This window comes from Capricornis sumatraensis, chromosome 21 (assembly GCF_032405125.1).
Source record: "Capricornis sumatraensis isolate serow.1 chromosome 21, serow.2, whole genome shotgun sequence".
In the NCBI taxonomy this organism is placed as follows: Eukaryota; Metazoa; Chordata; class Mammalia; order Artiodactyla; family Bovidae; genus Capricornis; species Capricornis sumatraensis.
In genome coordinates this window covers 22,253,648-22,281,615 of record NC_091089.1, presented here as the reverse complement: position 1 = coordinate 22,281,615, position 27,968 = coordinate 22,253,648, and the positions used below count along the sequence as shown (strand labels likewise).

The 27,968-nt window shown below is 51.2% G+C and overlaps 1 protein-coding gene across 13 annotated transcripts in view; it reads right to left on the bottom strand.

The window, feature by feature from the left end:
* The window catches only part of CELF4 (CUGBP Elav-like family member 4), a 313,764-nt gene extending 286,313 nt beyond the window's left edge, over positions 1–27,451 (bottom strand). For all 13 annotated transcript variants that reach the window (XM_068993786.1, XM_068993788.1, XM_068993787.1 and 10 more), the window contains exon 1: positions 27,166–27,451. In XM_068993786.1, coding sequence (XP_068849887.1) covers positions 27,166–27,451 — 286 coding nt within the window. The remainder of the gene's footprint in view (positions 1–27,165) is intronic.
* Positions 27,452–27,968: the final 517 nt, after the last annotated feature.

Below are 27,968 nucleotides of genomic sequence, written 5' to 3'. Positions count from 1 at the left end.
TTAATATCTCAGTGTGCTGGGAGCCACGCTGAGAGCTGTGTGTGTGTATTATCTCACAGAATGCTCCTAACAACCCTCTGCCACGGCTCTATTATTATCTTTGTTTTATGAAGAGAAGGCTGAGGTACAGAGAAGTTAAGCCACTTGTCAAAGGCCACACAGCTTGATAGGGGGAGTGGGAGAATTCGAATCCAGGCAGTTTGATTCTGGAGTCTGTGTTCTTAACACTGCTGCCGATAGTAGGAGGTCTGGGGTGGTAGACAAGGGCTCGGCACCCCTGGGTCATCCACCCACTTACACACACACACGGCATAGGGAAGCCCACATGTGCTCACATACTTTCAGGTTGGCATGAACATGTGACACTCTCGCTTTCTTACCTGCCTGCAGTAGTTTATAGCAGCAGCATCTTATGGGATTTTCTGCCCTGCATGGCAGGTTCTACGTCTGCACTGTCTGGCATAGTAGCCACTAGTTACTTGTGGCTACTGAACGTTTGGAACGTGGCTAGTGCAACTGAGGAACTGCATTTTTAATTACACTTTGGTAAATGGACATAGAAATAGCCACACGTGGCTGGGAACGGCCCAGCTGGTGACATCGTGGGGCGGTTGAGAGGATGCAGGGCTCTGTATGGCCGTGTGGGTAGCACCGCCGGATGCCTTAGAGAACTTCACAGTGGACGCCCGTTTACTCTTGCCACCCGAGAGGGATGCGCTGATGTGTGGGTCAACTCTGTCCACCGGTCCCCTCATCTAGCCACCCGTCCCCTTTTTTTTTTCCAACGCTCTACTTTGCTTTTATTTATTTTAATTAATTTATTTTTAATTGAAAGATGATTGCTTTACAGTACCCATTACTTTCTTAAAGGGGGCTTTTGAAGACCACCCTCCCGACAGTGGGCTCTGACCCAGACATGTCTATGACGGTGACAGGAAGGGGGGTTTGACTCTGGGGTCCCCGAGGGAAGCTGTTTGGGCACCGCAGGACAAGGGAGGGCAGCCTGTGGCTGGGGCCTGTGGGGGGGGCCCTTCCACTCACAGGCTCCTTCACTCTGATCCAGGCTCTCAGAGACTCTCAGATGCCTAGGGAATGTTTTCAGATCTAATCTGTAAGTGACATATCAGCTTATTTCCATTGTGGGTTGCTTTTGTTAGTTTTTTGCTTTCAAAGAGAGAAAACAGTCTGTCTCAGGTGTTTGGCGGTGGCTCTGGGGGCCACATGGGAGTCCCCCACAGGGTGTTTCTCCTCCAGAGGTTCGGAGCAGCCACGAGTGAGGTTGGGCTGGTGGGTGTGCAGGCCACAAGGACACAGTTGGTGGGGCAGGTGGGGCAGGGCGACTCAGCCGCTGCAGCAGCAGGGAGGAGGGAGCTGGGCGACCTACATCTCCGCTGAGAGTCCGGCTGACTCACCGTGGACAGCTCCTGCTTGCCGTCTGGGGTGGGAGGCCACCGTGGCACTTTGGGAAGGAGACACTCCCGGAAAGGGCAGTGGCAGTGGCCTTGGCAAAAGCTGGAGTGGAGGGAACCACAGCCTGAGGGATTTAAGTGGGAGCATGGGAAGGACAGATGTAAGATAAGCTCTGTGAGATGGTCCGAGGGGGAACTGAGGCAGGAGAAGCAGTCTCCTTTGCTGCTTTCGTTAATGACAAACTGAGTGCCAGAGGTGTCTGGCAGGGTAGTAAAGCCCTGCTGAGAAGTTGGGGAGGGGTGGAGGGAGGAGGGGTCTCCCAAGACCCCGTCTCAGGCTTCATGCGTGCCTGACTTGGTGTGTATCATAGTGACTGCACTGCTGCTCAGACCACACCGAGGAAAAATGATAATCACATCTATGAAGCCTTGTTTAATCTGTTTTACAATGAATAACTTTAAGTATGGGCCTCCCTGGTGGCTCAGACAGTAAAGAATCTGCCTGTAATGTGGGAGACCCAAGTTTGATCCCTGGCTCAGGAAGATTCCCCTGGAGGAGGAAATGGCAACCCACTCCAGCATTCTTGCCTGCAGAATCCCATGGACAGTACAGTTCATGGGGTCGCAAAGAGTCAGAGTCGGACACGATAGAGCAATTAACACTTCCACACTCTCACCTTCTTACATTTATACCTCCAGCCTGGATCTTCACTCAGCTCCAGGCTCACAATCCACCTGCCTTCTTAATGTCACCACTTGGATGTCTAATTGGCATCTTCTTCTCAGCATGGCCAAAATGGGATTTTGATCTCCCACCCTTAAAAGGTGTTCCTTCCTAGTAACTGGCACCACCAGCCATCAAGTGGCTCAAATCATTTGGGGCTTCCCGCTTTACCCTCACTCCACATCCAATCCATCAACAAATCCTGGGATCCCCTATCTTCCCAACACACCCTGAATCCATCTATTTCTCTCTGTCACTGTCCAATACACACCCCCATCATCACTCCCCTGACTCCCTGCCTCCCCGTCTGCTCTCCAAGAGTAGCTGGTTTCCCATAGCAGTCAGAAAGACCTCTGTGAAATGTCTGTGAGATCAGATAGTTTCCAGCTTCTCACTACACTTAGAATACAATTCAGACCCCTTCTCGACTAAGGATATCAAACCAGTCCATCCTAAAGGAACTCAGTCCTAAATATTCATTGGAAGGACTGATGCTGAAGCTGAAGCTCCAATATTTTGGCCACCTGATGCAAAGAACTAACTCATTGGAAAAGACCCTGATGCTGGGAAAGATTGAAGGCAGGAGAAGGGGACGACAGAGGATGAGATGGTTGGATGGCATCGCTGACTCGATGGACATGAGTTTGAGAAAACTCTGGGAGTTAGTAACGGACAGAGAAGCCTGGCGTGCTGCAGTCCATGGGATCGCAAAGAGTTGGGCATGAATGAGTAACAGAACTGAACTGAACTCAACCTGCCAAGCCCAACACAACTTGCCCCTCCCGCATTCTTCTCCCTGTTACCCCCATGATGCTCCGGCCACAGTGGTTTTCCTCTGGTCCCTTGCACACATTCCTGCCTCTGGACCTTTGCATCTGCTGTTTCCTCTGCCCAAAGAGCTCTCTCGCTCCATCTTGACTTGGTATTTGGACCTCAGCTTCACATCAGATCCTGCGGTAGAGATGCTCCTGGCTCACACAGTGTGGAACAGCTTCAGTCCCTCCATACATTATCCATACATTTTAATCCTCAGCGTGGCACTCAATTTTATTTTTTAATTTGTCATCTAAGTCCTCTCATGAAGATATAAGCTCCAGGACAGCCAGGAGTTGTGTCTCCAGCAGCTAGATTTGTGCCTGGCACAGAGTGGGTGATCGATAACTATTTGTGAATGAATGAATTATTTAATCCTGATGGTGTTTGTCTAAAAAGGCTTTTTGCCTGGGGTAGAAGAGTGAGCTCATGAATGTGTTTCCTGGACCGGCTCTTGTGTACGAATTGCAAGACTAATTAAACTCATACATATTTGTGGAAATGCAAATATAATTTTATTTACCAATGACTGTAATAAAGGTAAATGCTCCTTACTTAAACAAACAATTCACTTTGGGAATAGAGCTGTAAACAGAAGCAATAAATAAACACTCGTTATTGAGTGCTTACTGTGTATCCACTGAACTTCAGGAGCTGGCTCTCCTCATCTTCCATCATGTTTTTACGTGAAGAAGTTCCCATCCCCAGATGTGGGGCTTGACCACAACTGGGATGGGCACCCTTAACCAAGCCTGTGGCTCTTGGGGGGCCCTGCTTGGCATCCTGGCTCTGTCATTTCCTCCCTGTGTGATGCAGGAAGTTAACTTAAACCCTCTGTGCCTTGTCTGTTTCCTTGTCTGTGAAATAAAGATGGAAACTGAACCTTCCTCCTAGGAGAAACCGGAGTACAAAATGACACAGCGCAGCCGAGATGCTTGGTTTCGTGCTGAGTGCTTGGTAAATGATCAAGGCCTGTTAACCATTTCACTTATTATTCTATTATTATTACGCTTATTACCATTATCCAAGCCTGTTCTAGATGTTTCTATATATTCTCATTTAATTGCCACGATAACCCGTGGAGTCTGTGTTGTTATTCTCGATTTACAGGCTGGGAGCTCAGTGCTCAGGAAATAAAAGTCCTGCGGTCATCATCCACCGCTCGAGCATGAAAACTCAAGTCTCTGGACTCCAGCTGAAGTGCTCTCTCCACGGCGCCACCACTGCCCCCCCTAGTTCTTTGGGAGAAGCTGGCGCTAGCGACGGCCAACCACCACTCCGTTTCCATTTCAGCTTATGACCAAGCCCCAGTCACAAGCAGTTCAATCCCTCTGTGGACTCAACACGGCCAGTTACCTCTGACCCACGACTGGTCTCTTAGCAGCTCCTCAAATCTTCCCACGTTTGCCCATCTGCCTCCAAGAGTCCCTCATAGTTGTGCGACCCTGGGCTTTAAATCCAGCCTGAGCTTCACCTCATGGCTGATATACTGCAAAACAGGAGGTGTTCTCAGAGGCGAGGGGTTTCATCTCCATTCCCAGGTGAGAAAGTGCAAATCTAGAAAACCCAATGTCATCCTGCAGGGGTCCCTGCACAAGAACCCAGGGCTTCTTCCCACCTCCAAACCCTGAGCACAAGAGCCTGTGCAGCCCCTTTTGACCAGGCACACAGTAGTATTGGCTGGTGGTGGTGGTGGGTGCTGGTAGGTTGTGTTTCATTTATGCTTCGGGTGTCGTTTTCTCCAGTTATTTCCTCTCGAGACTGTGCGCCTCTGTAGCCTGGGGCTGTGGCTCTTCCTTCGGCTTCTGACACAACGTGAAGCCCAGCACTGGGCGGGCTGGAGACAAGCAACCTCGGTGCGTGTTGCTTCTGAGCGGAACTGTCAGCCAGACCTAAGGAAAATCACCGTGACATTCACAGGAGCATCTTTGGGAAATGGAACCGCGGGCGCCTTTTCTTCTTCTCTGTCCCCATCACGTTAATTTTTTCTATGAGTCTTGCTCACAATGGGAAACATTTATAGTAAACTTAATATTAAGAAAAACTACTGGCCTGTTCCAGGGCCAGGGGGACAGTGCCTTCAGGTGGGTGAAGGCAGTCATCATGGATCTGTGCCTGAGGTGTGTCTGGCCGAGGCCTGCAGGAGAGTCTGTCCGGAGCTCATAGGGGAAGCAGAGGCCGGGCAGACCCAATGGACGAGCATTAGCCGGGGTCTGGCACAGTAGATCGGAGGCCCCGGCTGGAGGTTTGCGCTGCTGCTGAGGGAGCCAGCGCTCCTGGACGATCCTGTGCAGAGGGCCAGCCTTTGGGCTGGGGGCAGGGCGCAGGGGAGAGGGTCACAGTCCAAGCAGAGGTGCAGAGCTGGACTTGATCTCCTAGGACGCGCAGGGCAGCGAGGCCAGAGGCGAGCATCCGGGCTGCGAATTCTCTCCCTTCTTTTTCTTTTTCGCTTGTTATACAGCTACAATTCATCTCAGGCTTACTGTGTTCCAGGCACTGTGCCAAACGCTTTGCCTAGATTACCGCATTTCATACTCAAAATAAACCCATTTAGACAGTTTATAGGTTCCCATTTGCTGGAAGAGGAAACTGAGGTTGGCCCAGGAAGTAGACTACCTTGTTGATGGAACAGCTGGGGTGTGACCTCAGGACCACCTGTCTCACAGCCCCTGGCCACCTCCGGAGCCTCGACCTTCTCTGAACGGGATCTCAGGGGGCCTGGAGAGCCAGGGGAGGCGCTGAGCACAGCCATGACTGACTCCAGAGGTCTGAGAGCAGAACAGTGTTACCCACGTGTGTGTCTGTGTGTCTCTGTGTGCGTCTGTGTGTCTCTGTGTGTCTGTGTGTGTCTCTGAGTATCTGCGTGTATATGTGTGTGTCTCTGTATCTGTGTGTGTCTGTGTGTATCTGTGTATCTCTGTATCTCTGTGTGTTTGTGTGAGTCTCTGTGTGTGTGTGTCTATATGTATGTCTGTGTGTCTATGTATGTGTCTGTGTGTCTCTGTGTGTGTCTGTGTGTCTATGTATGTCTGTGTGTCTGTGTCTACGTATGTGTCTGTGTGTGTCTCAGTACTGATGTGTGTGTCTGTGTGTGTCTATGTGTGTGTATCTGTGCGTGTTTGTGTGTATCTGTGTATCCTATCTGTATCTCTGTGTGTCTGTGTGTGTCTGTGTGTGTGTCTATGTGCATGTGTGTCTATGTATATGTGTGTCTATGTATGTCTGTGTGTCTCTGTGTGTCTCTGTGTTGATGTGTGTGTCTGTGTGTGTTTATGTGTATGTCTGTGTGTCTATGTATGTGTGTGTGTGTCTCTGTGTGTCTGCGTATATGTCTCTGTGTTGATGTGTGTGTCTGTGTGTGTCTACGTGTATGTCTGTGTGTCTATGTATGTCTGTGTGTGTCTGTGTATCTGTGTGTATCTGTGTATCTCTATCTGTATCTCTGTGTGTCTGTCTATGTGTATGTGTGTCTACATATACGTCTGTGTGTGTCTCTGTGTTGATGTGTGTGTCTGTGTGTGTCTATGTGTATGTCTGTGTGTCTATGTATGTGTGTGTGTCTCTGTGTGTCTACATATATGTTTCTATGTGTGTCTGTGTGTTGATGTGTGTGTCTCTGTGTGTGTCTGTGTGTCAGTGCACCTGTGTGCACCTATGTCTGGATGAGTGTATCTGTGTGTGCACCCACGTGTGTGAGTGTGTGAGGGGAAAATGTGACAATATGAGGTCAGGACCCTTTTATTTAACTGGTAGGGAAGTCATGGGGCTCTGGCAGTCATGCGGCAGTCAGAGGGGCTTTATGTCCAAGCATGTGTTCCTGGCTGTGGGGAGGTTGTCCCCCTGGGGAGAAAGGCTGTGTGCTGGGGACCATGAGGCCAAGCACAGGACGTCAGGGGACGCTGGGAGGGTGTCCAGCTTTGAGGCAGGAGGGAGCAACAATCTGGGCTGGGCACTGACCACGGGGCTGGGGGTCACCACAAGGCAGCTCTGGAGACCCCTGAGCTGTCCTCCAGCTGCAGAGTGTTGGCCGATTTTCATGGGATTTTGAGGTCTAGGGCAGAGGCCAGGATCCTCATTTCTCATCAGATTTCCAGGGAATTTGGATACAGGTGACCTAGGAAAGGCTGGGCAGGGTGGAGGTCCGGCCTCGGCTGCAGGAAGACAAGGCAGTGCCCAGGGGCCACCTGCCGCCGATGGTGCAGGAAAAGCCGGACGACGACCCTGGACGTGAGTAGAGGGCTGTGCCCTTGGAATCCAGTGTGCAGTTCCCTCCAGATGAGCCCAAGACCTCGGAGCCCATGGGGGCAGCAAGGACAATCTTCCTCCTGCCTGGCCTCGAAGCAAAGTGAGTTCATGCAGGGGCCAAGCTTAGGGAGAGCCTGCCCTTCCTGCCTGCACCCCAGGAGCTGGGTCCATCCCAAGTGGCCCAGAGATGAGGCGAAAGAACCGGGCCCCTATAGCTAGATGCGAGGGCAGGGTTCAGGGACTCTGGGCACCCGGACAGAGGGATGATCGGGGAGGACAGAGGGGCATTCAGCCAGGAGCACTTCCCAGGAGCCCCACCCTGGCCTCCTGTGTGCTGTCCTTCCCTCAGGACTCACTGCTTCCTTCCTTCCCAGCGCTGCCTCTGGCCTTGTTGGTGGGGTATGAGTGCCATCTGCTCCCACCCAGATGGAGGCAGCGGGGAGGGGACCCTGTCTCTTCGCATAGCTGTGACCTCACCCCACCCCAGCTCCCTGTCAGTGTCTCTCTCTCTCTCTCTCACACACACACACGGCCCCACACTTTTGGCTGTCTCCAGGAAGAGCTGGGTGCTCAGGGCTGTACCTGGGGAAGCTGTGGGCAGAATGTGAGAAAAACGCCACAGATGGCCCAGCCGTGCAGCCGTGAAAGCAGTGAGGTCTCGGGAGGACAGTTTCCCTTAGTGTCCCATGCCTCAGGCTGCCCACACCACTCAGGTCTGGACCCTGCCTCACCCCTAACCTCCTCACTCGTCCTCCATACCCTGGCCAGAGGCCCCACAGAGGCCCCCCCATGCACACCGACAGAGAACTGCAGCAGTGCCCATCCAGGGAGTTGGACCCACCTTTTCTGCTGTTTCTCACATACACTTAGTGGAACCTCTAGTCCTGGACTTATAATCTGTCACTTACAGACTGGCCCACCCGGGCCCGTTACAGCCCCCACATGCTCGCGCCCACTCAGCACATCCGCGCATGCACGTCCACGTGGCTCCTGGCCTGGGCCTCCCTGGCTGAGACTTCAGTGTGCTTAGAGGGAGGTGGTGTGCATGCATGTATTTACACATACAGACACACACACACACACACACACACACCCTGTTCTCACAGTGGCTCCAGGGAAGGGCTCCAGATTCCAGGGTTCTGCTCAGACCCAGAGCCTCAGGATGGGAGCTGAGGTGCTCCAGGTGTGAGATCCCCTTGGGCTGAGAGAAAGGGGGGCCTCCTGGGCACAAGTCCCAGGATGGGGGAGCTTTGTGGCAGTACAGGAACAAGTGAGAGTGCTCGTTGCTCTCTTCCTTCCCTTTCCAGAGCCAGGGCAGAGACCACAGCTCTCCACACCTCACACACACACACACACATGACCCACACAACATCAGCACATGGGTTACGTGCACACAGGACGCAGCAATGCCCAACACTAGAGACCACACGCATCCACGTGGCACTCCTCCAACAGACACACTGCACGCCAGCAGCTGGCCACACCACGGCTGTTCATAGCCATCTCCACGGTCCCCAGAGCTGCCCACGGAGCCTCACCCCTGGCAGCCTGTCAGCACGTTATGGTCACATGGAATGGGGCAACACACACACACACACACACACACACACGGCCTCCAAGGGCAGCCCACAGCATCTCCTGTCCAGCAGGTCCGGCCCAAGCCTGTTCATGGAAGAGAAGCCCCACCCCATTATTCTGGCAAAGTCTGTTTCCATATGCTTTGTTCATCCTCCAGGTGGTGAACATTTAGAGAACTCCTCAGGATTTTATCCTTGAGAAAACTATAAGTTTCCCATTCTCTGACGAGCTCCTTGTCATTCTAACACTTTGCTCCATGGCATATGTGTGTGTTCTCTTAATATGGATGCACAGGGCCACTGCATCTGCCAAGCCTGGAACAGGTGTGGTTCCATAGAGCCACGAGAGCCCGGCAGGCCAGGAGCAGGCCTGGCTGGATAGCAGAGGGCTCGCTGTGGGAAGACACCCTCCCACGTCGCTCGGAGCCACAGAAGGGGCAGCCTGAGTGCCGGCCTCCAGGACAGATCGGCTCTAACCTAGACCTGTCGTCTCATCCCTTCTAATCTGTTTCCTGGAGGCGCCTCTTCGCTCGCTGGCCTGGCTTTAGCTACACCAGACCAGTCCAGGGCAGATGTACAGGGCTAGAGGGGCAGAGGGGGCGTGGGGTCCTTGGAAGGTCTGCTCCAAACTTCTCCAGGACCTTTCTTGGTCTTGGTCAGATGAACAGAAGCTTGGCCAGGTGCCTGCAGATGGACACGGAAGGGCAATGGCAGAGGGAGCGTTCTCAGCAAACGCCTTCTGTGGATTTGCTGATTTCTAACGAGGATTTGGCCTGGACTTTTGCGAGGCTCCTGGGCCACACTGGCACTGGCAAGAGGACTTCTGGCCTTTGGCCTAATGCCGAGAGGTGAGCTGAGGGGTCAGTGGGCCCCCTCCCTGCCTGTGAGCTGGGCCCAGGTCGGCCCTTTCTCTAAACCAGCTGGTTTTAATTCTCCTGCTCAAGAGGTATGGGGCTAAACTGTGTCTGTGGCCTTGTGGTTAATTAAGCCTTGTTGAGGTCTGGTTTTCGAGTGTGTGCTTCCGTGTGAGTGCAAGCCTCTATGTCCGTGTGCATACCTCTATGTGAGCATCTCTACGTGTATCTATGTGTGTCTCAGCGTGTTTCTATATGTGCACCTGATAAATGTATTTATATATGTCATATATGTATTTATATGTATATATGTATTTATAAATGTTATGTATGTATTTACAGGTATATATGTATTTATAAATGTATTTATATGTTATATATGTATTTATGTTATGTATATACGTATTTATAAATGTGTTTATATGTGTTGCTATATCTGTATTTTGGGGTGTGTGTACTCTGCTCAGTCACTCAGTCATGTCTGACTCTTTGTGACCCCATGGACTGCAGCCCGCCAGGCACCTCTGTCAACGGGATTCTCCGGGTGAGAATACTGGAGTGGTTGCCTTTCTCTTCTCCAGGGGACCCATATTCAAGTGTGTTCCTGTGTATGTCTGTGAGTGTATATTTCTTTCTGTATGTATATATGTGTGTGTCAGTGTATATGTGTATCTGTAAGAGGATGTGTTTGTGTGAGTTACCTCTGTGTGTCTGTAATGTGTATGTGTACTTGTGTGTGTGCACGTGTTTTCAGAGCCTCTGTGAAAAATGGTGTGGAATGATTTAAGAAAACGTTAGCCTGTAATGTCACAGGGCTTCAGCATCCCCATCTGTAAAGTGACGGCGATGGGAGAGATTTTTGATTTTTTTAAATTTACTTCCATAAAGGGAGCTGCAGTCATGGAAATGAGGTGGGCTTGAGAATATGACAGATTTGGTTGCAAATCCTGGCTCTGTGTCTCCGTAGCGTGTAAGCTCCGTCGAGTTGCTGCTCTCCGAGCTTCCGTTCCCTTGGCATTCAAAGGGGCACCGTGACATCTCAGTCACAGTTTCGTCACGAGGATTGGATGAGATAAAATAAGCAAAAGTCCTATGTGTGTGCCGTGTGGTAGGTCCTTCGTCAATAGTCCCTCCCGTCCATCCTTGGGCCTTGAGGTCAGCACGAGCAGCCTGTTTCTGACGGAGCAGGACTTTCGGAGCTCCCTGTGGCCTAATGTGGGTGCCGGCACTGAAGACATGACATTGAGCCTGGAGATTTTAACTTTCATACCTCACTTCCCCTCCTCTCAGCTCCTTCCAGCCTCACAATGACCCTAAGATGTGGGGTGAGCAGAGGTCACTGCCGTGATTCTAGAGAGGAGAGAGCTCTGAGCCGGGTGTTCAGGCAGGGTGAGGACCAGGTGTCCAGCTCCATGTCTGGCGTGTAGGCCACTTCTGCAGCGGGCAGTATCCAGGGCCCCAAACGCTGCCTGCTCCCAGGGACCCTCAGAGGATCGAGGCTCCCTTGCACTGTCACGCCCAAAGTAAAGGAGACTTCTCAAGACCCCCGAAGCACACAGACCATCTACTGGACAGATTCAAAGAAGCAGCCTTCTGCACAGAATCAGAGGAGGTGGCCGGTGGCCGATTCCACCCTTCGGAGGACTCGTGGAGGAATTGTGGCCGGTCGCTCATTGAGTTGGCTCTGATCTGCCTGTAAGGAGCAGATGCCCCCTCCCCTCAAAGAGCCGATGGTGTGGGTGGCCAAGGCCAGATTCAACAGCTGTGTCACCCACCTTATCTATAGGATTTGACTCTCAGTGATGCTTGCTGGTTTCCCCAAATCCAAACTACCCCATAGCAGCGTGGTGTGACCCCAAGAGCAGGGGAGCAGACGCCCCGGAGTTACTGAACGAACTCAATCTCCCAAGGAGATGCACTCAGTTGTGCACTTAACTTTGCACAGGTTGGTAGGGAAACAAACAAACCAAACGGCCATTCCTTAAGTCATTGTTGCCCTTCGGCCAGCAGCTGCCCAGCAGGCCCGGGCCCTGGAATCTGCCTGCTTGGCCAGCAGCCAGCCTCTGCCCCCTCTGGTTTGCCCAGGCCCCTTCCCTGGCTCACCAGCGCCCGTTCTGAGTCTGAGCCGCTCTGCTGAACCCTGGCAGGATTTGACCAGGTTGTAATTTTCCTTCATGATCCCTTTTTCATTTTTCTTTATAAAAAAGGTATCAACTGTACCTGCTTGCAAGAGGGATAAAAGAAGTAATATACAAGAAAGCACTTTACAGATTAAAATGCTATATAAATGGAAGGCATAGTAAAACATAAATGAAATATATAATTTAACATCCATGACACAGTCTATAAGATGCAAGGCCTGACTTTAAATGACCAAAACACCTTTGGTACATAGGTTATATAGGTATGGTAAATGGTAAGATATAGGACTTAATTTGGAATATAATGTGATTTAGAGTACATACTGTGATCTGTCGGATTATATAATACCTTATGACATATCACATTCCTAGCACAGAGGAAAGTAGAATCAAAATCAGTCGACATTAGGCTATTTCGGCATTCAAAACACCAGCCCCAGATTTGCGATTTTCCCAGCTGAAGCTGGGATGGCGAAAACTAAAAATACGAACGGGGAAGACATCTCCATCGACCGGCAACATGGCCCACTGGGTGGGGGTCCGTGGGAAGGCAGAAACCCCAAGAATAGGTCTGGGGAGAGGGCCTCTTGGGAGGAGGTGGAGGAGGCCTGCTTGGCAGTGATTGTTCCCACTATTTATGAGGCCAGATGAGGAGCTATAGGGCTTGCCGTGGCCCCCGAGTCTGCTGATTAGCTGGAGATTATATTGATGATGTAATAAAAATTCACTTTGTCTATTAAGTTTCACCAGGACAATCAGGAGAGATTAGATAAAAATCAGAGGAAATGAATAATAGAATAGAGGAGAAAAGCCATGAGCCTCCCTCCCTGCCATGGTTTCTGTGGGTCTCCCCTTTCCCTGCCCACAGCAGGGCCTGGGTCCAGAAGCCCCCAGCCCCACACCCAGGCAAAGCTGAGCTGGCAGCGTCCCCGGGCTGGAGCTGGGCTGCTCTCCGGGAGGGACTTGGTGCTCCAGATATGGCGCTGGTTTAAGTTTACTGACTGTGTTTAATATTTGATTAGACCTCTGGCTTGGCAGCCTCCTGGGTGTGCAGGCCCTGCCGGGAGACAGGCAGGGTCTCAGCCCGTCCGCTGCCTGCTTCCTCTGGTCCTGTGGTGTGGGGGCGTGGGGGCGAGGGGGCCCACGTCCATGTCCTGGCCACGTGGTTTTAAGCCAGGCCGGTCCATGCCAGGAAGCAGCCAGCGGCCTCCCGGCCCCACGGTGTCTCTCTCTGGCTTGGCCCGTGCCGGAAATTCCCCCCTTAGGGATGTTTCTTAGGGTCATATCCTGGGCTCTAAAAGGTCCCTGAACGAGGCACATGTCACCAGTGATGATGACGCATTAAGGTCCCTTAGCCGCTAGGGGTACATCTTCCTGGTTTGACTTGTCAGATCAGCAAGGGGCAGGACTTGGAAGGGACATGAAAGGGAGGTCATTTGGGTTGGGGACTGTTGTCCCCTGAGAGCCTGGGGCTTGGGGCTTGTCCCCTGGAGGGGCTTTGAGGAGGCTGGGTGACAATGACCTGGGAGGGCACTGGAAGACGGTGTCACTGACCTCCACGTCCCTGCAGGGAGCAGCCGGCCGTGTGCAGTTACTCTAGCTTCCTGGCAGAGCCCAGTTCTGTTCCTTCCCCAAGAAGCCCTAGGGGTCGGGATGATGCCAGGGCCAAGCTCTGTGGAAGGCCTGAGGAAGGAGTCTCCCTCCCCTGAAGAGTGGGTCACAAACACATCCGCGTTCGGGGCCCTGAGGGCCACCTCGTCTCTCCCTGCTCCTCTGGGCTGGATTTGTCTCCCAGAGAGGGAGGAGGCACCCCAACTGCTCCTCTGCAGTAAATGGGCTGCCCGGGGAGCCTGGCGCCCTTGCCCGGGTGTGCTGTCCACCCTGGGAGCGGCTCCTCCTGGAGTCTGCCAAGACTCCTCTGGCCACAAGACCAGCGTCCCCCCAGGAAACGCTGTCTTCGGCTTCCTCCCACTGCCTGGTACTCCTGAGCTGGGGGCCCCCTCAGGCGAAGAGCAGGGGACTGGCGGGGAGAGTCTCACCTCTGGAACCCCCAGTTCACCAGTCAGGGCGTTCAGCTGAGTAAGCCTGGGGGGGACAGTCTGGATGCCTGCCTGGGTGACAGGGAACATGGGCACGGGTGGAAATATTCCATGAGTAATTTCTCAGCCCAAGTGGGCTGCTGTTGGGACAGCTGAAGGACACTGCAGCCCCAAAGCAGGTGAGGCTGCCCTTGCAGGTCCTGTGCGTGTCCCCAGCTCCCTCCCACGTATCTGCAACATGTCCCCCCCCAACTACACTTGCCCCCATCTCTTCTCCCTCAGTCGGGCTGGTGGTGGGTCCAGATTTATACAAAGTGAGACATTCCTTTATCCACCAGCCTGAGAATGAGACTTCGCTGCAGTGGGACAAAACCAAAACATAATGGAACAAAATGAAACAAAACAAGCAGGCCGGCAGCGAGTGAACCTCCCCGCCCGACTCAGCCGCAGCATCCCAGCCTGGCTGTCCCCACTCTCTCTACTTGGGAGTCTGGGCCGAGCCCCCTGGGCAGGAGGCTGGCATCCCCATCTGATTTCTCCCCCGTGGAGGGCTTCTTTCGTTCCCCAGGCAGGACACCCACATTGGGTAGTCTTCCCTGTTCGTGGATCTGCTGCTCCCCTACACACCCGGTTATTTCATGGCGGATGGTGGTGACGGTGGAGCCTCACCTTCCGGGGAGAGAACTTGACCCTCTGGACACCTGAGTCACGCGTGGATCTGCCTCCTCGAGGGAGCCCTGTTTCTGCTCCATCATCCCAGGTTCTTCCTGGTGCGGGCCATGGCGTGGCTCCCCCACTGGAATGCCAAACTGTCTCTCTGCTTTGCAGAAGGCTGCCCCTGGCCCCAAGGTTGGGAGTGTGACCCTGCACTCCTCCTGGGGCTGGTCTGGGGTTGTCATCCTAGAAGCTGACTGGAGCTGGTCCATGCCTCTCCCTGCTCCTGCCCCAGCAGGATCTTCTGCCAGCCTTAGGGGACCCTCTCCTCCTGGCCGCGGGGCCTCTGCTGAAGACCAGCCTGGCTCCGCTGACCCAGGTCAGAACACTCAAGAGTTACTATTTGGCTGAGAAACTGAGAAACTCAGGAGAAACACACCAAGGCTTTGGAGACAGCATGAGTCATGGATGGGGGTCTTGCTCAGATGAAAGCGACTCTGGCTGCCCCCTGCTCAGCTCCGTGGCCGGCACCCGGGCCCCTGATCCCGTCTTTCCCTCCTGCCCCCGGTCCAGCCGTCTGCCACTGTGACCTGGTCTGAGGAGGGGCCGCTCCCTGCCACCTCAGGCACGCTTTCCCTGCGGAGACATTGCCTGGTCATCTCTGCTGCACTCCTCTCTCTGGGGACCTGCTCCGGTTCTTCCAGCCCCAGGCCTCACCCTCTGCTCCTCATTCCAGTGGACTTTCAAAGCTACCCAACACAATCACAACAGAATTGACTCTCAAATAAATCTAATAATTTACTTATTGAAATCATCAAGCTGAGAGCAAAGACGAGGTCTTCGTTTTCTCAAAAAAGAACTTTAAAAAACTGCAAGAGAAAATGAGGCCTGGCAAGAAGCCAGCGGTGGCTCCTGCTCTGCACTTGATGGGACTTCGGTTGGTGCCCTGGGGGTCTCAGCTGGACCTGGTGGGGGGGGGGGGGGGCGGGTGAACTGAATGATCACTCAAGAGTAGGTCCTGCGGCCAGGCCTGGATTGTCAGGAACACGGTCGAGTGTGCCTGTGTGTTTTCTGGGGGGCATTTGCGGAAGCTGAGAGATATAACAATTCAGAGCTGGACCTGCATCAGACCCCAAAGTATGGAAAAGATTCTGGTGTCCCAGTATATGGAATGAAGAATAAAACCCATACTAAACCATACACGAATTATTCATGTTTGGAACCAAACAAAACACACACACATACAGAACTACAGCACTTTCTGGATTTTCTGATTCTCCTCTTATTTCATGTCGGTGCTGTTTGACTGGTGCTCTTAGGCGCAGACTCAGGGTCCCATGAAGCCCGCTCCTGCACGGGGCTCCCCGGCATAAGAGGCAAACCTTCCTCGTCCTGTAGGGGTAAGGAGTTGGGTACGGGGCCGAACTAGGACTGCAGAAGGAGCCGGTGTCTGGGCTTCAGGGGCCTGGCTTGAGAGTCAGGAGAGGGCAGGTGACTCCTGGAGGAGTGGGGCGCCCTCCCACAAGCGCAGTTTGGGGGCTCCTCCCCAAAGTAGGTAAAGTCCACAGGAGAGGCCCAGCTTCTGGGCTTCAGGCTGATCTGCTTAGACTGAGGCCTTGGGGCCCAGGAGGTGGTGAGGCTCTGTGAGAGAGGGGGGTGCCCTTGGGCAGTAGGACCCGTCTTCCCCCAACATCTGTGTGGCCACACCTAGTGCCTAATCTGGGCCGGGAAGGGGAGTGGTCAGCAAGGTGGAGATCTGAGAACTGTCCAAGGTAGCCTAGACCAACGAGGCAAGGCCGTTAGCCCTGGGGCGTGGGGAGCGAGCAGAGACTGGCCAAAACCCCTGATGCCAGGGACTGCATGTAAGTGCATGGCCGGACTCTGAGTGTGCCTGAGGCCAGGAGGGGGAGACAGGTGGCCTGTCTGCTGAGCCCAGGTGCTCCCATGCCAGCCACCCAAACCACTTCCTCTCCTTCCTCCTCATCAAAGGCATCCCCCCTGCACCTATGCAGCTCTTTTCCTGTTAGCCACTGTCACCCCACTCGGGGACCCGGCCTCTAAGGCAGTCTCCCTTCCAGCCACCTCCACAGGCTCTGGGAACAGAGAAAAGAAACAAGCCGAACTGTCAGCTCTGTTCTCTCTCTGCCAAGCCCCCAGCCACTGGAGCCTCTACTGTCCACTCCTTCCCCAGAACATCTGACCTGGTGCTGCCCAGGATGGCTGAGGGAGCCCATGCGCGGTGTGACCTGGGCTCCAGCAGGAAGGCCGAGAGGGGCCAGGGCAGGTCTGCAGCGATTCCAAGGCCAGGGACGCATGGCCTTCCCTTTCCTTTCTGCTCAGTGTGCCTGGAGGTGAGCCTCAGCAAGCAGGAGTCTTCTACAGTCCAGACCACTCCAACCCTGCCGGCAATGCTGGTGAAGCCAGACCTTAAGCCTCTGGTTCCTCTGGTCTCAAGAAGCCGGTCACAAGCTTGATCGGCCTGGGTGTCTTTCTTCCTGGGACCCCCTAAGCTGCAACGGGTGCACACTGACATCCCCTAGGGGCCTATGTGCCCACCATGTACCTGGCGATGCGGCTCTAGGCTCACACCGCCTCTCAGAGATGGACCCCTTCACCCAGCAGGCTCAAGGATGCTCTCTGTGCTCCATCTGGTGCGCCAAGTATCCAAACCAAGCCAAGTATCGATTTGACAGAAAGATATGGATATGTTAGGTGGATAATGGTGAGGGGATCCTATTTCTTTCTTTTCCTGTTCAGAGAACACCTCTCCTCCACCTCACCCTGCTGGAAAGCAGAGGCCGGATGAAGGAAAGTGTGCTCGCGGGTCACCCAGGGACACCTCTGTCTCCCTGGGCTCCTTCCAAGGGTTCAAGACCAGGGAGCCCCTGGGAGCAAGGTCCCCCTTTCCCACCACGGCGAACGCTCTCAACGTCTTCACCTCTCCGTATATTCTTAGAACCAGTCAATATGATTAATTTTACATGGGCCTAATTTCCTGCTTTTGCCGCGGAGTCCTCCCAGCCTCGCCCATCGGCAGCGACATGATACAGTTTCTGGTTATATTGGTCAACCAAGATATTGATATTATTAATAATGGATATCTATATGCTGACCTTTGTCCACACAACTGAATCACTCTGAGCTGGCTGTCACATTTCTTTAAGAGGTATTGATAAGCCCATTACTGGAAGGGCATGTACAATCTTAGGTGTGTGATTTCACTCACCTTCAAGCATCTCCTGTGCAAATCTGCCCTTGTTGGGTGAGCTGGTGTGGGTACAGTGCCATTTGCAAGAGGGAGCCTGCAGGTGTGTGCTCGTGCGGTGAGTGTACGTGTGTGTGGACATGCGTGTGTGAGTGTGCATGTGAATGTGTGTGTCTGACTTGAACACTGGCCCTTTTAGAGCTGATCAAATAGTCAATTAGAGCATTATGGGGAGGCAGCAGAATCAGAGAGTGCCTACAAATACACTGTGATGGAGTGTTTGATCTTTGGATGCCTCTTGTCTCCTAGGACTAGCGCAGGAGGCTTGGCTTTATAAGGATATTATTAGGTTGATGCCTTGTTCTCTCAGTGTACCTGCCAGGCAAGAGGCAGCGCTCACTGGGACCAGTCTGGCCAGAAGCAGCCACGGGGAGGTTCCCCGAGGGCCACGCTGCAAACTGGACTTTGGGGCCCTGCTGCTCCCAGCCTCGGTCTCTGAATCTGTGCAGTGGCAGCAATGCATCTGGCTTGCTTCAGGCCAGAGAGGGAGTTTGATTCAGCTCAGCCTCCCAGCCTTCTGCACTGAAATTCCCAATCATAGGAATGCTTGACACTCCATAAGGCCTTGATGTTCCATACACACTGGGAGTGTGGCCCGTTGCCTACTAGAAGGTTGCCCTGGTAGAATGCATGTATTGTGTGCCCACGTGGTGTGCACAGAGGCACACAGATCTCATCGCTAGTCTCTCCGTGACTGCTGTCATCTCTGTAACTGCTGTCATTCCTACGTGGGTGGACAGTGTGTCGGGGACAGTGCCTCCATCAAGTCTGTCTACAGTGATCCTTTCCTGTTTGGATCCAGACACACTCACTTGTCGGGGGAGCCCCCTCTCTTGCCCCTGTAAAGGGAAGCCAGCTAGCTAGAGAGATCTTTTGGATCCTCAGACATAGTGTATGAATAAACCAGACATGGATTAATTAGGTGTGACTGCATCATTAAATTAGAATAATGAACAAACAGCCACGTATGACATTCAAATCTGCCTAGAACGACTCCAAAGGTTGCTTTCAAGTAAGTCACCTGTCAGTTTGTAGGTTTGGGGGACTCTGGAGAGTCAGGTTCCTGTCATACCTTAAGAAGTGGACTCTTTAGGTACCAGCTATTCCAGACAAGGACCATCCTTCAGTGGGCACCCAGATTCCACCACCAAATCCAAACAATTGCTTGGTTCGATATAGCATCATCTATGCACGCTTTGGCTGTGAACATTTCTCAGAGTGAAATATGACAGTAGCGCAGGTGCTCAAGAGACAGGAGGGAGAAGTTAAGAGGTGTGGGCAGCGGATGTGAAATGTATCGATCCCGTAATATTTATGTGGATGTGCGCATAGTTGCTTATGCACACGCCCCCAGACACAAACACTCACTCACTCACACACACACACACACACACACACACACACACACACACACATCTTTTCTTTGCATTTCCATGAAGTCTCTTCTTATTCTATTGACACTCCCCGTTTCAGCCAGATAGATCTGAAGATGAACTAAGTCCCAGTGGTGTAATTTTAGAAACAGCTGCGCAGCAGCGGCCCCACGCCCTCGGGGTGGGGGTGGGGGGTTGTAACACTCCTCTCCCTCCCCATCCGTGGACGGAGCGGCTACGCAGTAAGATGTGTTTGTCTTTAACAAAGAGGAAGAAGCAACAGCTCAGAGGAAAGGAAATGAGAAGGAAGGTCGCTTGCCTCACCTCAAGCAGTGGGATGGCCTCATGCGAGGGGGGCTTTGTTATAGCAAGATCTGTTAAGTAATCAGAAACCTTTGATCTGGAGCCGCTCTTAACAAAGGTGATAATTAATTAAAGCAGAGTGTAGTGCACTGAAGTAACACTGCGGTCAGTTTATGCGCTGTCCCGAGTCGGCCTTCGGAAGTCTCCGTCAATTAAGCGCTTGTTGGAGGCCAGCTCATTATCAATTTTTTTCCCCCCCTGAGCTTTGATCAATATTTTTGGCTGTTCCATCCTCACAGAAGCAGCGCTGTGTCTGTCTCGGCGAGGGCACCGGTTTATTTACATCTTGCAGATAGCCACGTAGGATTTGTTCCTGAGCTGAGCTGCTGGGAATCGCTTCGTTTGAGTGTCAGTCGGCTCATGCTGGCGGGGAGATACAAGGGAGGATAAGGGAAACCAGAGGTGGAGCGCGCAGAGGGGAGCGGCCCCGTGAGTGCACGGTCCTGGGCGCATCCGCTTCTGCTCCCAGAGGGACTCTGAAAGAAGGGCAATCGCCTTGGGGCTGCCCACCTGACTGCTTTGTTGGTTTCTGTGGGCAGAGCTGTGGCTTGGGCTTTATACCCATCCCGGGGCCACTGGAGATTGAGTGGAGATGGCGGAAGCCCTTAGGACAAGCACATCAACTCTGCAAATTCCTCTGCCACTATTTCTACCCCATCATCGTCCTTCTGCCCTGACATCTTTAACCACACTGCCATGTCACCAAGCGGAACATGGATCTTTCTCTCCAGGGCCACTGTGGGATTTCTGAGGGCATCTTAAGTGGCAAGGGGGGAAAGAAAAGAGGGACATGGAAGAAGGCGATAAAGGGGCCTCAACTGAGCTGGGGGCTCTGTTCCCCTCACCTGGGCTATTTGGGCAGGATTAGATGCTTTCTGTGATTCTTGAAGATGTGTGTATTTGAAGGGCTGCAGAGAAGGTGAAAGTGAAGGAAGTGAACATGTTTTCTTTGCAGAGGGCCCAAAAGGCGGGCCACCAGATCCCTGCCACCTCCACATGCATTCAGGTTAAATGCAGCTCTCTGCTTGCCAGGGCCTAGCTTGACTGACACGGCCAAGTCCTGTGTGTGTGTGTGTGTGTGTGTGTGTGTGTGTGAGAGGAGAGAGAGAGAGAGAGAGAGAGAGAGAGAGAGAGAGAGAGAGAGCGAGCGAGCACTACAAGAGGAAAGTAGGACTGGGACGCCAAGGGGCAGCAGCTGGGGTAAAGAATGCAGTCGTGGAGAGGCGATCCCTGCAGGGAGCTGGGCTCTGTGGTTAGCCATTCAGATCTTGGATGGAAGGTCGTTTCTAAAATGAGTCAATAGGTGAGCAGAGGTGGGCAAGTCTTTGAAGAGCAATGACTGAGGGGAGATGAAACCTCTCCCCGACCTGAACATTTGGGTGGGGATATCAGGCTGATGAAGAAGAGCACATCTCCACACTGGAACTTAGATCATTGATAGATCCAAGCCACGAGTTCTGAGGTGGAGCATGCACAAATCACAAGAGCAGCGTTATTCTCTGTTCTCCATCAACCATCTCCCTGACCACACATACAGCCTTGCAATATGAAACTATCCCTAACATCATCTCCATGCCACTTGCATTCATCATGTCTTCCCTGCACACACACACACACACACACACACACACACACACACACACACACACACTCACTCACATTTACACCAACACCCACGCAGGTTGCAGCAACTTCCCTCCCCCAGCCCTCCAGTACCCAGAGACACACACAGGTTTTCACACCCTCCAGCAGTTCTCTCAGCATGTCACATGGGATTTCCCTTCCAAGTTCAGAAGCTGCTGCAGTTTCAGCCACTGTAAACCAGTGATCCCAGCTACTGGCTGGCATTTGGGCCTCCTAATTTTCAGTTTTCCTTTTTTCTGCCTATGATGTTGGAACTTAATTTCTATTGCCACTTCCTCTCCTCTATGGAGTAGTTATTCCAGATCTTCTCCAGTGGGATCCCTCCTAGGTCAGTTTGGAAACTGATCACCTTCTCGTGATGTGGAAGGCATGAGGTGTGCAGTGTTTTTCCCAAATCCGTCAGAGGCAAGTGAGCCCAGCTGTTTTCTTAACCAAAGAGGTGGTGTCTTGGATATCTCCTCAGGCCTCACTCAGAAACTCCTCTCCCATCCTGGTCTATAAATTACAATAATGAGAATAATGATGATAATAATGACAGTGATGGCCTTTGCTCCAGTCACTGGAGTGTGCTGAGATCGCTGGGTATTAGGAATGCCCCCTGAAAATGAGCTCTTTGAAAGCACTCTGAAAACTTTACAATACACAGAACAGAGGGGATGTTTGCATATCTGTGGCATGCATTTTTGTAATTGTTTTCCTTTTGGTTGTTTTTAAGCTATGACTTCATTCAAGAAAAGCTTTTCTTTTTGTTTTATTTTGGTTTTTTGTTTGAGAAGCCACAAACATCAGCCAACTGGAGCAGGTGGAGAGAGTGAAAGTATGCCAAGGGGGTTCTTTCAACCCAATCTAGAATTCCCATTAAAGCTGAGTGGAGGGGGGGAGTGTTAATATCTCCCTGTTGAATTGCAGTAAAATCTAGGCCAGCCTTGGTTCCCATATGTGTGGGATGCGCTTAGTCATGCTTGCACATGGATGCATATACGTGCACATGTGCAGATTAATTTATTTTTGTGTGTGCATGTTTGTGTACACACACGTGTGTTGATTCTCAGGAAGTCTGATAAATGAAATCATGCACAACCAGCAAATAACCACCAGCATCTTAAGTAAACTAATCATTTCCCAATAGTTTTTTTCTTTACTCTTAAATATAATACTTATCAACATCTGGAATTTGGAGGTTTTTAAAATAGGGGCTGTGGTTTAGATTTATTTTAACTTTGCAATGATTACTATTGCTAATTTTCTTTAGTGAAACTTATTTTTTAAAATGTTTTTCTTCCTTTTTTTATTACAGTGTTCTCATTTTCCATCTCTTTCTCACAAGGCAAATCTTTCTTTTAAAAGCTAGATGTGTGTGACCAGCTACTATGCCAGTGTCTTTCCCCGGACAGAATGGAATTTTTATTTTTCCAAAGTGTTTTTTTTTTTTAAGTTCGTCTTAATTGAGTTGATGACCATGCTGATACTTTGGCTTCCCTGTGTCTTAGACTCATTTGAAAACAGAAATCAGATAGAGCCTCACTGGCTTTAATTCACCTCCCTCAGGAAAAAAACAACAACGAGCTCTCTTAGCTAAAGTCAAGCAGCCGAAACTCAAGGATTTTGTTACGTCTTACACAAAACTACGAGACATAATTTTATGAAGCTTGTCACAAACCACCCAAACATAATCATAACCCTTGCCCTTTCCCTTTCTCCCAGTTGCACTCCAAATCAAGGGGCTTGAGGAATTTCCTACTCAGATACCATTGAAATGAGAGGTTGTGAATCTGACGATGAGTATATTTCAAAATGATATACTCTCCGGAGCTCAATTCACAGAATGTTCCATTACTCTGTCCCCACCCTCCCTCTGGATATAGTATGAAAGTATGAGGGGCTGAAGTCCCTGAAGCTGTGGCTCCCGGATTGGCAGCCCCTGGGGCTGCTAGTAGAGTATATTTTCCTCCATGCATTGAGGAAAATCTCAATGCAGAAGGGTTATCCAGGCCACAGATCTGTTCTGACTGGTTAACAAGAGGGACTGTGATAAGGACTTGGCTGTTTAGATTAAAATGCATCGCCGGCTCTGGGAACAAGCACACATCAGTAGTAAAGGCCGTTTAAACCTTTGGGGACAGCCCTATGTTTAGATTACATTAATTCATAAATATTATACTAAATACCACTTAAATTGGACTTAAATGACTTCAAAGATAATGCATTATAATATGGCTATCCAGAGAGCACTAGTCTTTATGTCTCCCAGTAACTCAGTCTTTGCTGCCTCCTATCCTGCTAGACAAGACCAAAGTTATGAATGGATTGTGGCTTGTTCATGTGTGATCCACTAACTGCGTGTGTGTGTGTTAACGGTCATGACTATGTGTGCATATGTATTTTCAGTCCTGCCTCTCTTCTCCAGGAAATACAAGGAAAAAAAGAGAAATAAATACAAAGTGAGAGAGGGAAAGAATTAGACTAGCGGGTGACCTGTTTCTTCTTCCAAAGGAGAAAATTTCTACAGGAAGAGGCAACATTGGTCCTCAGCTCACTTTTGCTGCTACCCTGGGAGTTTACCTCTCTCTTCTTTAATCAATAGCACAATGTCTTTCTCTTTGGAGCCTGGAAAAACAATCTTTCTCAAAGTGCTTCTAACGGGGGAGAAAAGGAGACTCTGAGTTGGCTGGGAGAGTTTGCATTAAACTGGCTTGTCTTCCCTAGGTGTTGTTTCTTCCGATTGTTCTGGGCTCTTTTTCTTTCTTTCTCTCTCTGCCTGGCACCCAGATCTCCCTTTGCCCATTTGCTTTCTGGTCTCCAGGGGGTGAATTTACCTTTGCAGTAATCACACCAGTCCACAACTGCTATTTGCTGCCTCCCCAGCCCAACAGCCTTTCTCTGATACGGCTGAGTTTGCGCCACAACACCCACCTACTCCCTCCTCCAGACTCCCAATTTGACTGGAGTAATTGCCTTTTAAGGTTCACTCTACGCATGGCAGGTATTCCATTAACCCTTAGAACTCTTTCCTTCTTTAGTTACCAGAGATGGCAGGTGGCCAACAAATGGATACCCACCTGAAATCTCATGCACTTAATTTAATTTTTATTTTCTTCTTCTTCTCTTAATCAATAATAGACTTATTCCATCCACACTGGAGGCTGGTATCCTATCATGTCTCTCAATTTTATCCCAGTCTGATTCATTAGAAGTTAGAAATTCAAGTAGGGGAAAGAAAAAGCCACAAATATACTCTGAAACCAGGCTTAACAAAGGCACGTTTCTATCTCTAGCCTCATGTTATAATTCAGAGTTGGGGAAAATCTAGAAGCCAAATGCAACCCTCATTCTTCAAGCCTCATCATGCTTTTTGACTTAACAGTAATTAATCACCAATGGCAAGCGAGTAATTTTTTAAGGTGGCCGGAGGCTTATTTTATCAGGATTAGCTAATAAATCAGGCTGTATCACTGAAGGAGGAGTTCAAACTCTTCTAGGACTGAATAAACCAGCCCTTGGAAACTGTCTCATTTATTCAGCTCTCTCCAAGCTTCCAGGCACTGTTAGGGACATTGTGGCCCAGGCTTGCTTATAAAAATCCAGAGGATGGAGAGGCAGGAAGTTTCATAGGGGAAAATATATGCTCAGGCTCTGAAGGATGAGCTTCGACAACAAGGCACCCAGAGCCAAAGGGCCTGCCTGCCCCTGACTGAGCCAGTTTAGGGGAGGAATTATTTAGAAAATGAAGTTTTGCTTGTCCTGGGAATTCGGGCCAGATATGTGTATGTGTATATATATATGATGTGTCAAACGTGATACCACTCTATCTTAAGCTTCTCTGCCTTCCTGATGCAAATAATGATAATACTTCATCTTTACTATAATACAAGGGGGCCCCCCAAACCATCAGAAACAGAGTGATGATACCAGTGGGGGGGCTTGAGAAAAAACCAAGGAATATTGTTTAAGATTATCTTCATTTAAAATAAAGAAGCAAAGAAAGTGCTCCAACCCAGATCTCATAGGAAGCTCAGTTCTTCACAACTGTCTTTTTTTTTTTTTACCTCTAGTGGATTTTGATTTTTTTAAACTTTAAAATCTCAAATCCCCACAAGAACCTATCATTAAGATGGGCAAAGAATTTCCATACCTCTGCTTTTTAATTTTCATTATTGCTATTTTAAAATCTGGGGACATATTAAAATGACAAAGGTTTGATACAAACCTTGATTAGCTTCTAGGGAGCTTGATTGGAAAGGGAAAAACTACAGAGATATGGTTGTCTTGAGAGGGAGGGTGATAAAAGGGGAAACAAATATTATTTTGAAGACTGCCTCCCCATTCCACCTTTCCAGTTTCTCTTCTGAACAGACAGACATTTTCTCCATATTGAATAAAGGTTGGTTTCTCTTTCCATTACAGCCCCCACCCTCACCCCACCCCAACAAACCCAGTATATTTCCATTCTGCTGTGTTTTTGTGCTACTCAACATGCCATTAACTTTAAGATTTACTCCTCAGCAGGCAAGCTGGAAGATGCTAAAGCCAATAAAAACTGCTCTCTGGGACTCCAACTATGAAGAGTTTGGAGCTCTGCTTAGTATTCGGATGAAGGGAGGGCTGGAGAAGGAGGGAGGTTGTGATAGTGAAAACCACTGCTGCTCAGAGAACCAGACAGCTCCGCACTCTGCACCTAATGTGCCGGAGGATCAGCTCTGTTCATAGCCCATTTGTGGCCAAGGATGAGGCTGCTCTCTGTGTGTGGGTGGGTGTGCGTGTGCGTGTGTGTGTTTTCATCTTTAAAACCACCAGCTCTAACACAGCATCTTCAGCAGCTCTCCTCACTACTGTTTATTAAAAACGGAACGTCCATACACATCCCTTACAACTTCCTTAGCCTGGTGCTCCCTCTCTGCCTGACGATCAATCTCTCTCAGAAAGCATTTAACTTGCCCACACAGCTCCAGCCCCGATTAATTCCCGCTGCACATCCTATACATTACGGTTAGGGAGCAAGCACTGGGCTAATTTCGTCACCCACCAGCCACCCACACACGTTCTACAACTGAACACGTTTGGGGCTCTGCCTTAAAGATAATAAAACAAGGGGAAAACAGGCAGGCTGCAGACAATTCCCATGACCACTTTCCTAAAAAGTTGCTGGGTTTTAATTCTTTGATCATTCTGATTCCCCCTCCTCCAAGCACTTACTAGCAATGACTGCTTCAAGGGAGAGAAATAATGTACTATAAACCTCTCTGCACGGTGAGTTTGGGATAATTTAGGATACACCCTCCAAAATGCCTATCTTTCACACACACATTTTTTTCCCGAAGCCCTGTCTGCTTTCTTGAGGAGGGGATCATTCAGGCTTCCCTGACCCCCCACTCTACCCAGGGGATGGCTGGTTCCTTGCTAATTCTTGCCTTAGGTTTTGTCCCTCTTTCCTTCAAACAACCAACCCCCCACCCCCTCCTCCACCACTCAAACCACAACCGGATTATTCAGGCACACGGCTCGACAGGGAGAGTTTACTGTCAAATTGATAGCAAAATAAAAATATCTCTTTGAATTTGTCACCTCTCTTCTTTTTAGACGGCTGCGCTCCCTGCTACTCTGGCCCGGAGCGGAGAAGAAGACCATCTCCTGTTAGCATTTTCAGCACCACGGCGATGGACAGCACCCTTGGTCCCCGGCCGGCTGGAGAGCCCGCCAGTCCTCTCAGCGTCCCGGGCTCGGCCGGCGCAGCCGTCCCCATCCCAATCTTTCAAGTCGCTGGACCCCAAAAGCCAAGCCCCGATTTCTCTCGATCGTCTCTTTCTCTTCTTCAGCTCCCGCTTCTCCCCTCACGAAACCGCGTCTATCAGCTTCTTGCCCAAAATCCAGCCTTGCCCCGGCGAGCAGCTGCCCCATGCACCCTAGTCCCGGTCTCCGCTGCCCGAGCGCCTCCCTCCTCGGCGTCCGCCCGAGGCTCCCTCTCGCGCCGTCTCCCGCTCGCTCGCTCGCTCGTTCGTCGCCGGCCGCCCGGCCCGCCAGCCCGCTCCTTCTCCCCGGCAAAGTTGGGAGGGAAAGGTGCACTCACCTTTGTGCATGCCTGTGAACCTGTCCTTCAGAACCGTCAGCTCATAGATCTTGCCGAACTCCTCGAAGAGGGGCTTGAGGTCCTTCTCGTCCAGGTTGCGGGGGATCTGCCCAATGAACAGCTTGATGGCATCGTGGTCCTTCATGGGAATGGTCGACGGGTTCCCCGGGCTGTGGCTTAATCCGTTCATGTGCCCGGCGCTGCCCGGGCTGCTGCCGAGCCCGCTGGTACTGAGGCTCGCGTTGTCAGCCTGTCCGTTTGCTAACGTGGCCATCTTTATATACATAGAGAAAATCTTCTTTCCTTTTATTCTTTCTCGCTCGCACTCTCTCGCTCCTCTCCCTCGCAAGCTCGCTCGCGCTCACACACGCACACGCACACACACACTCGGGTTCTCTCCCCCTCGGTTGCTCTACACCTCGCTCTGCGCTCGCTCTCTGCTCTCTCTCTCTTTCTCCTCTCTTCTCTCGCTCGCGCTCGCGCTCTCTCTCCTCTCCCCCCTCTCTCCCTCCCTCTCTTCTCTCTCTCTCTCTTTCTCTCTCTCTCTCTCTCTTTCGGTCTGATCTGATTTTTTAATTTTTTTTTTTTTTTTTTTTTTACATTGAACAGACAGGATCTCTGTCCTTTCCGTTTAAACAGGCTGGACCGGTTCAAGTTCGCAGTCAGACCAGGGGTGGGGGCGGCGAGTGTGCGAGCGCGGTAGAGGGGGGCGCGGGGCCCGGAGAGGGTGAGATGCGGCGGGCGTGGGTGGGGGGGCCCCGCGCGGCGGGCGGCGGCTGGGAGCCGGGCGGCGTGGGGCGGCG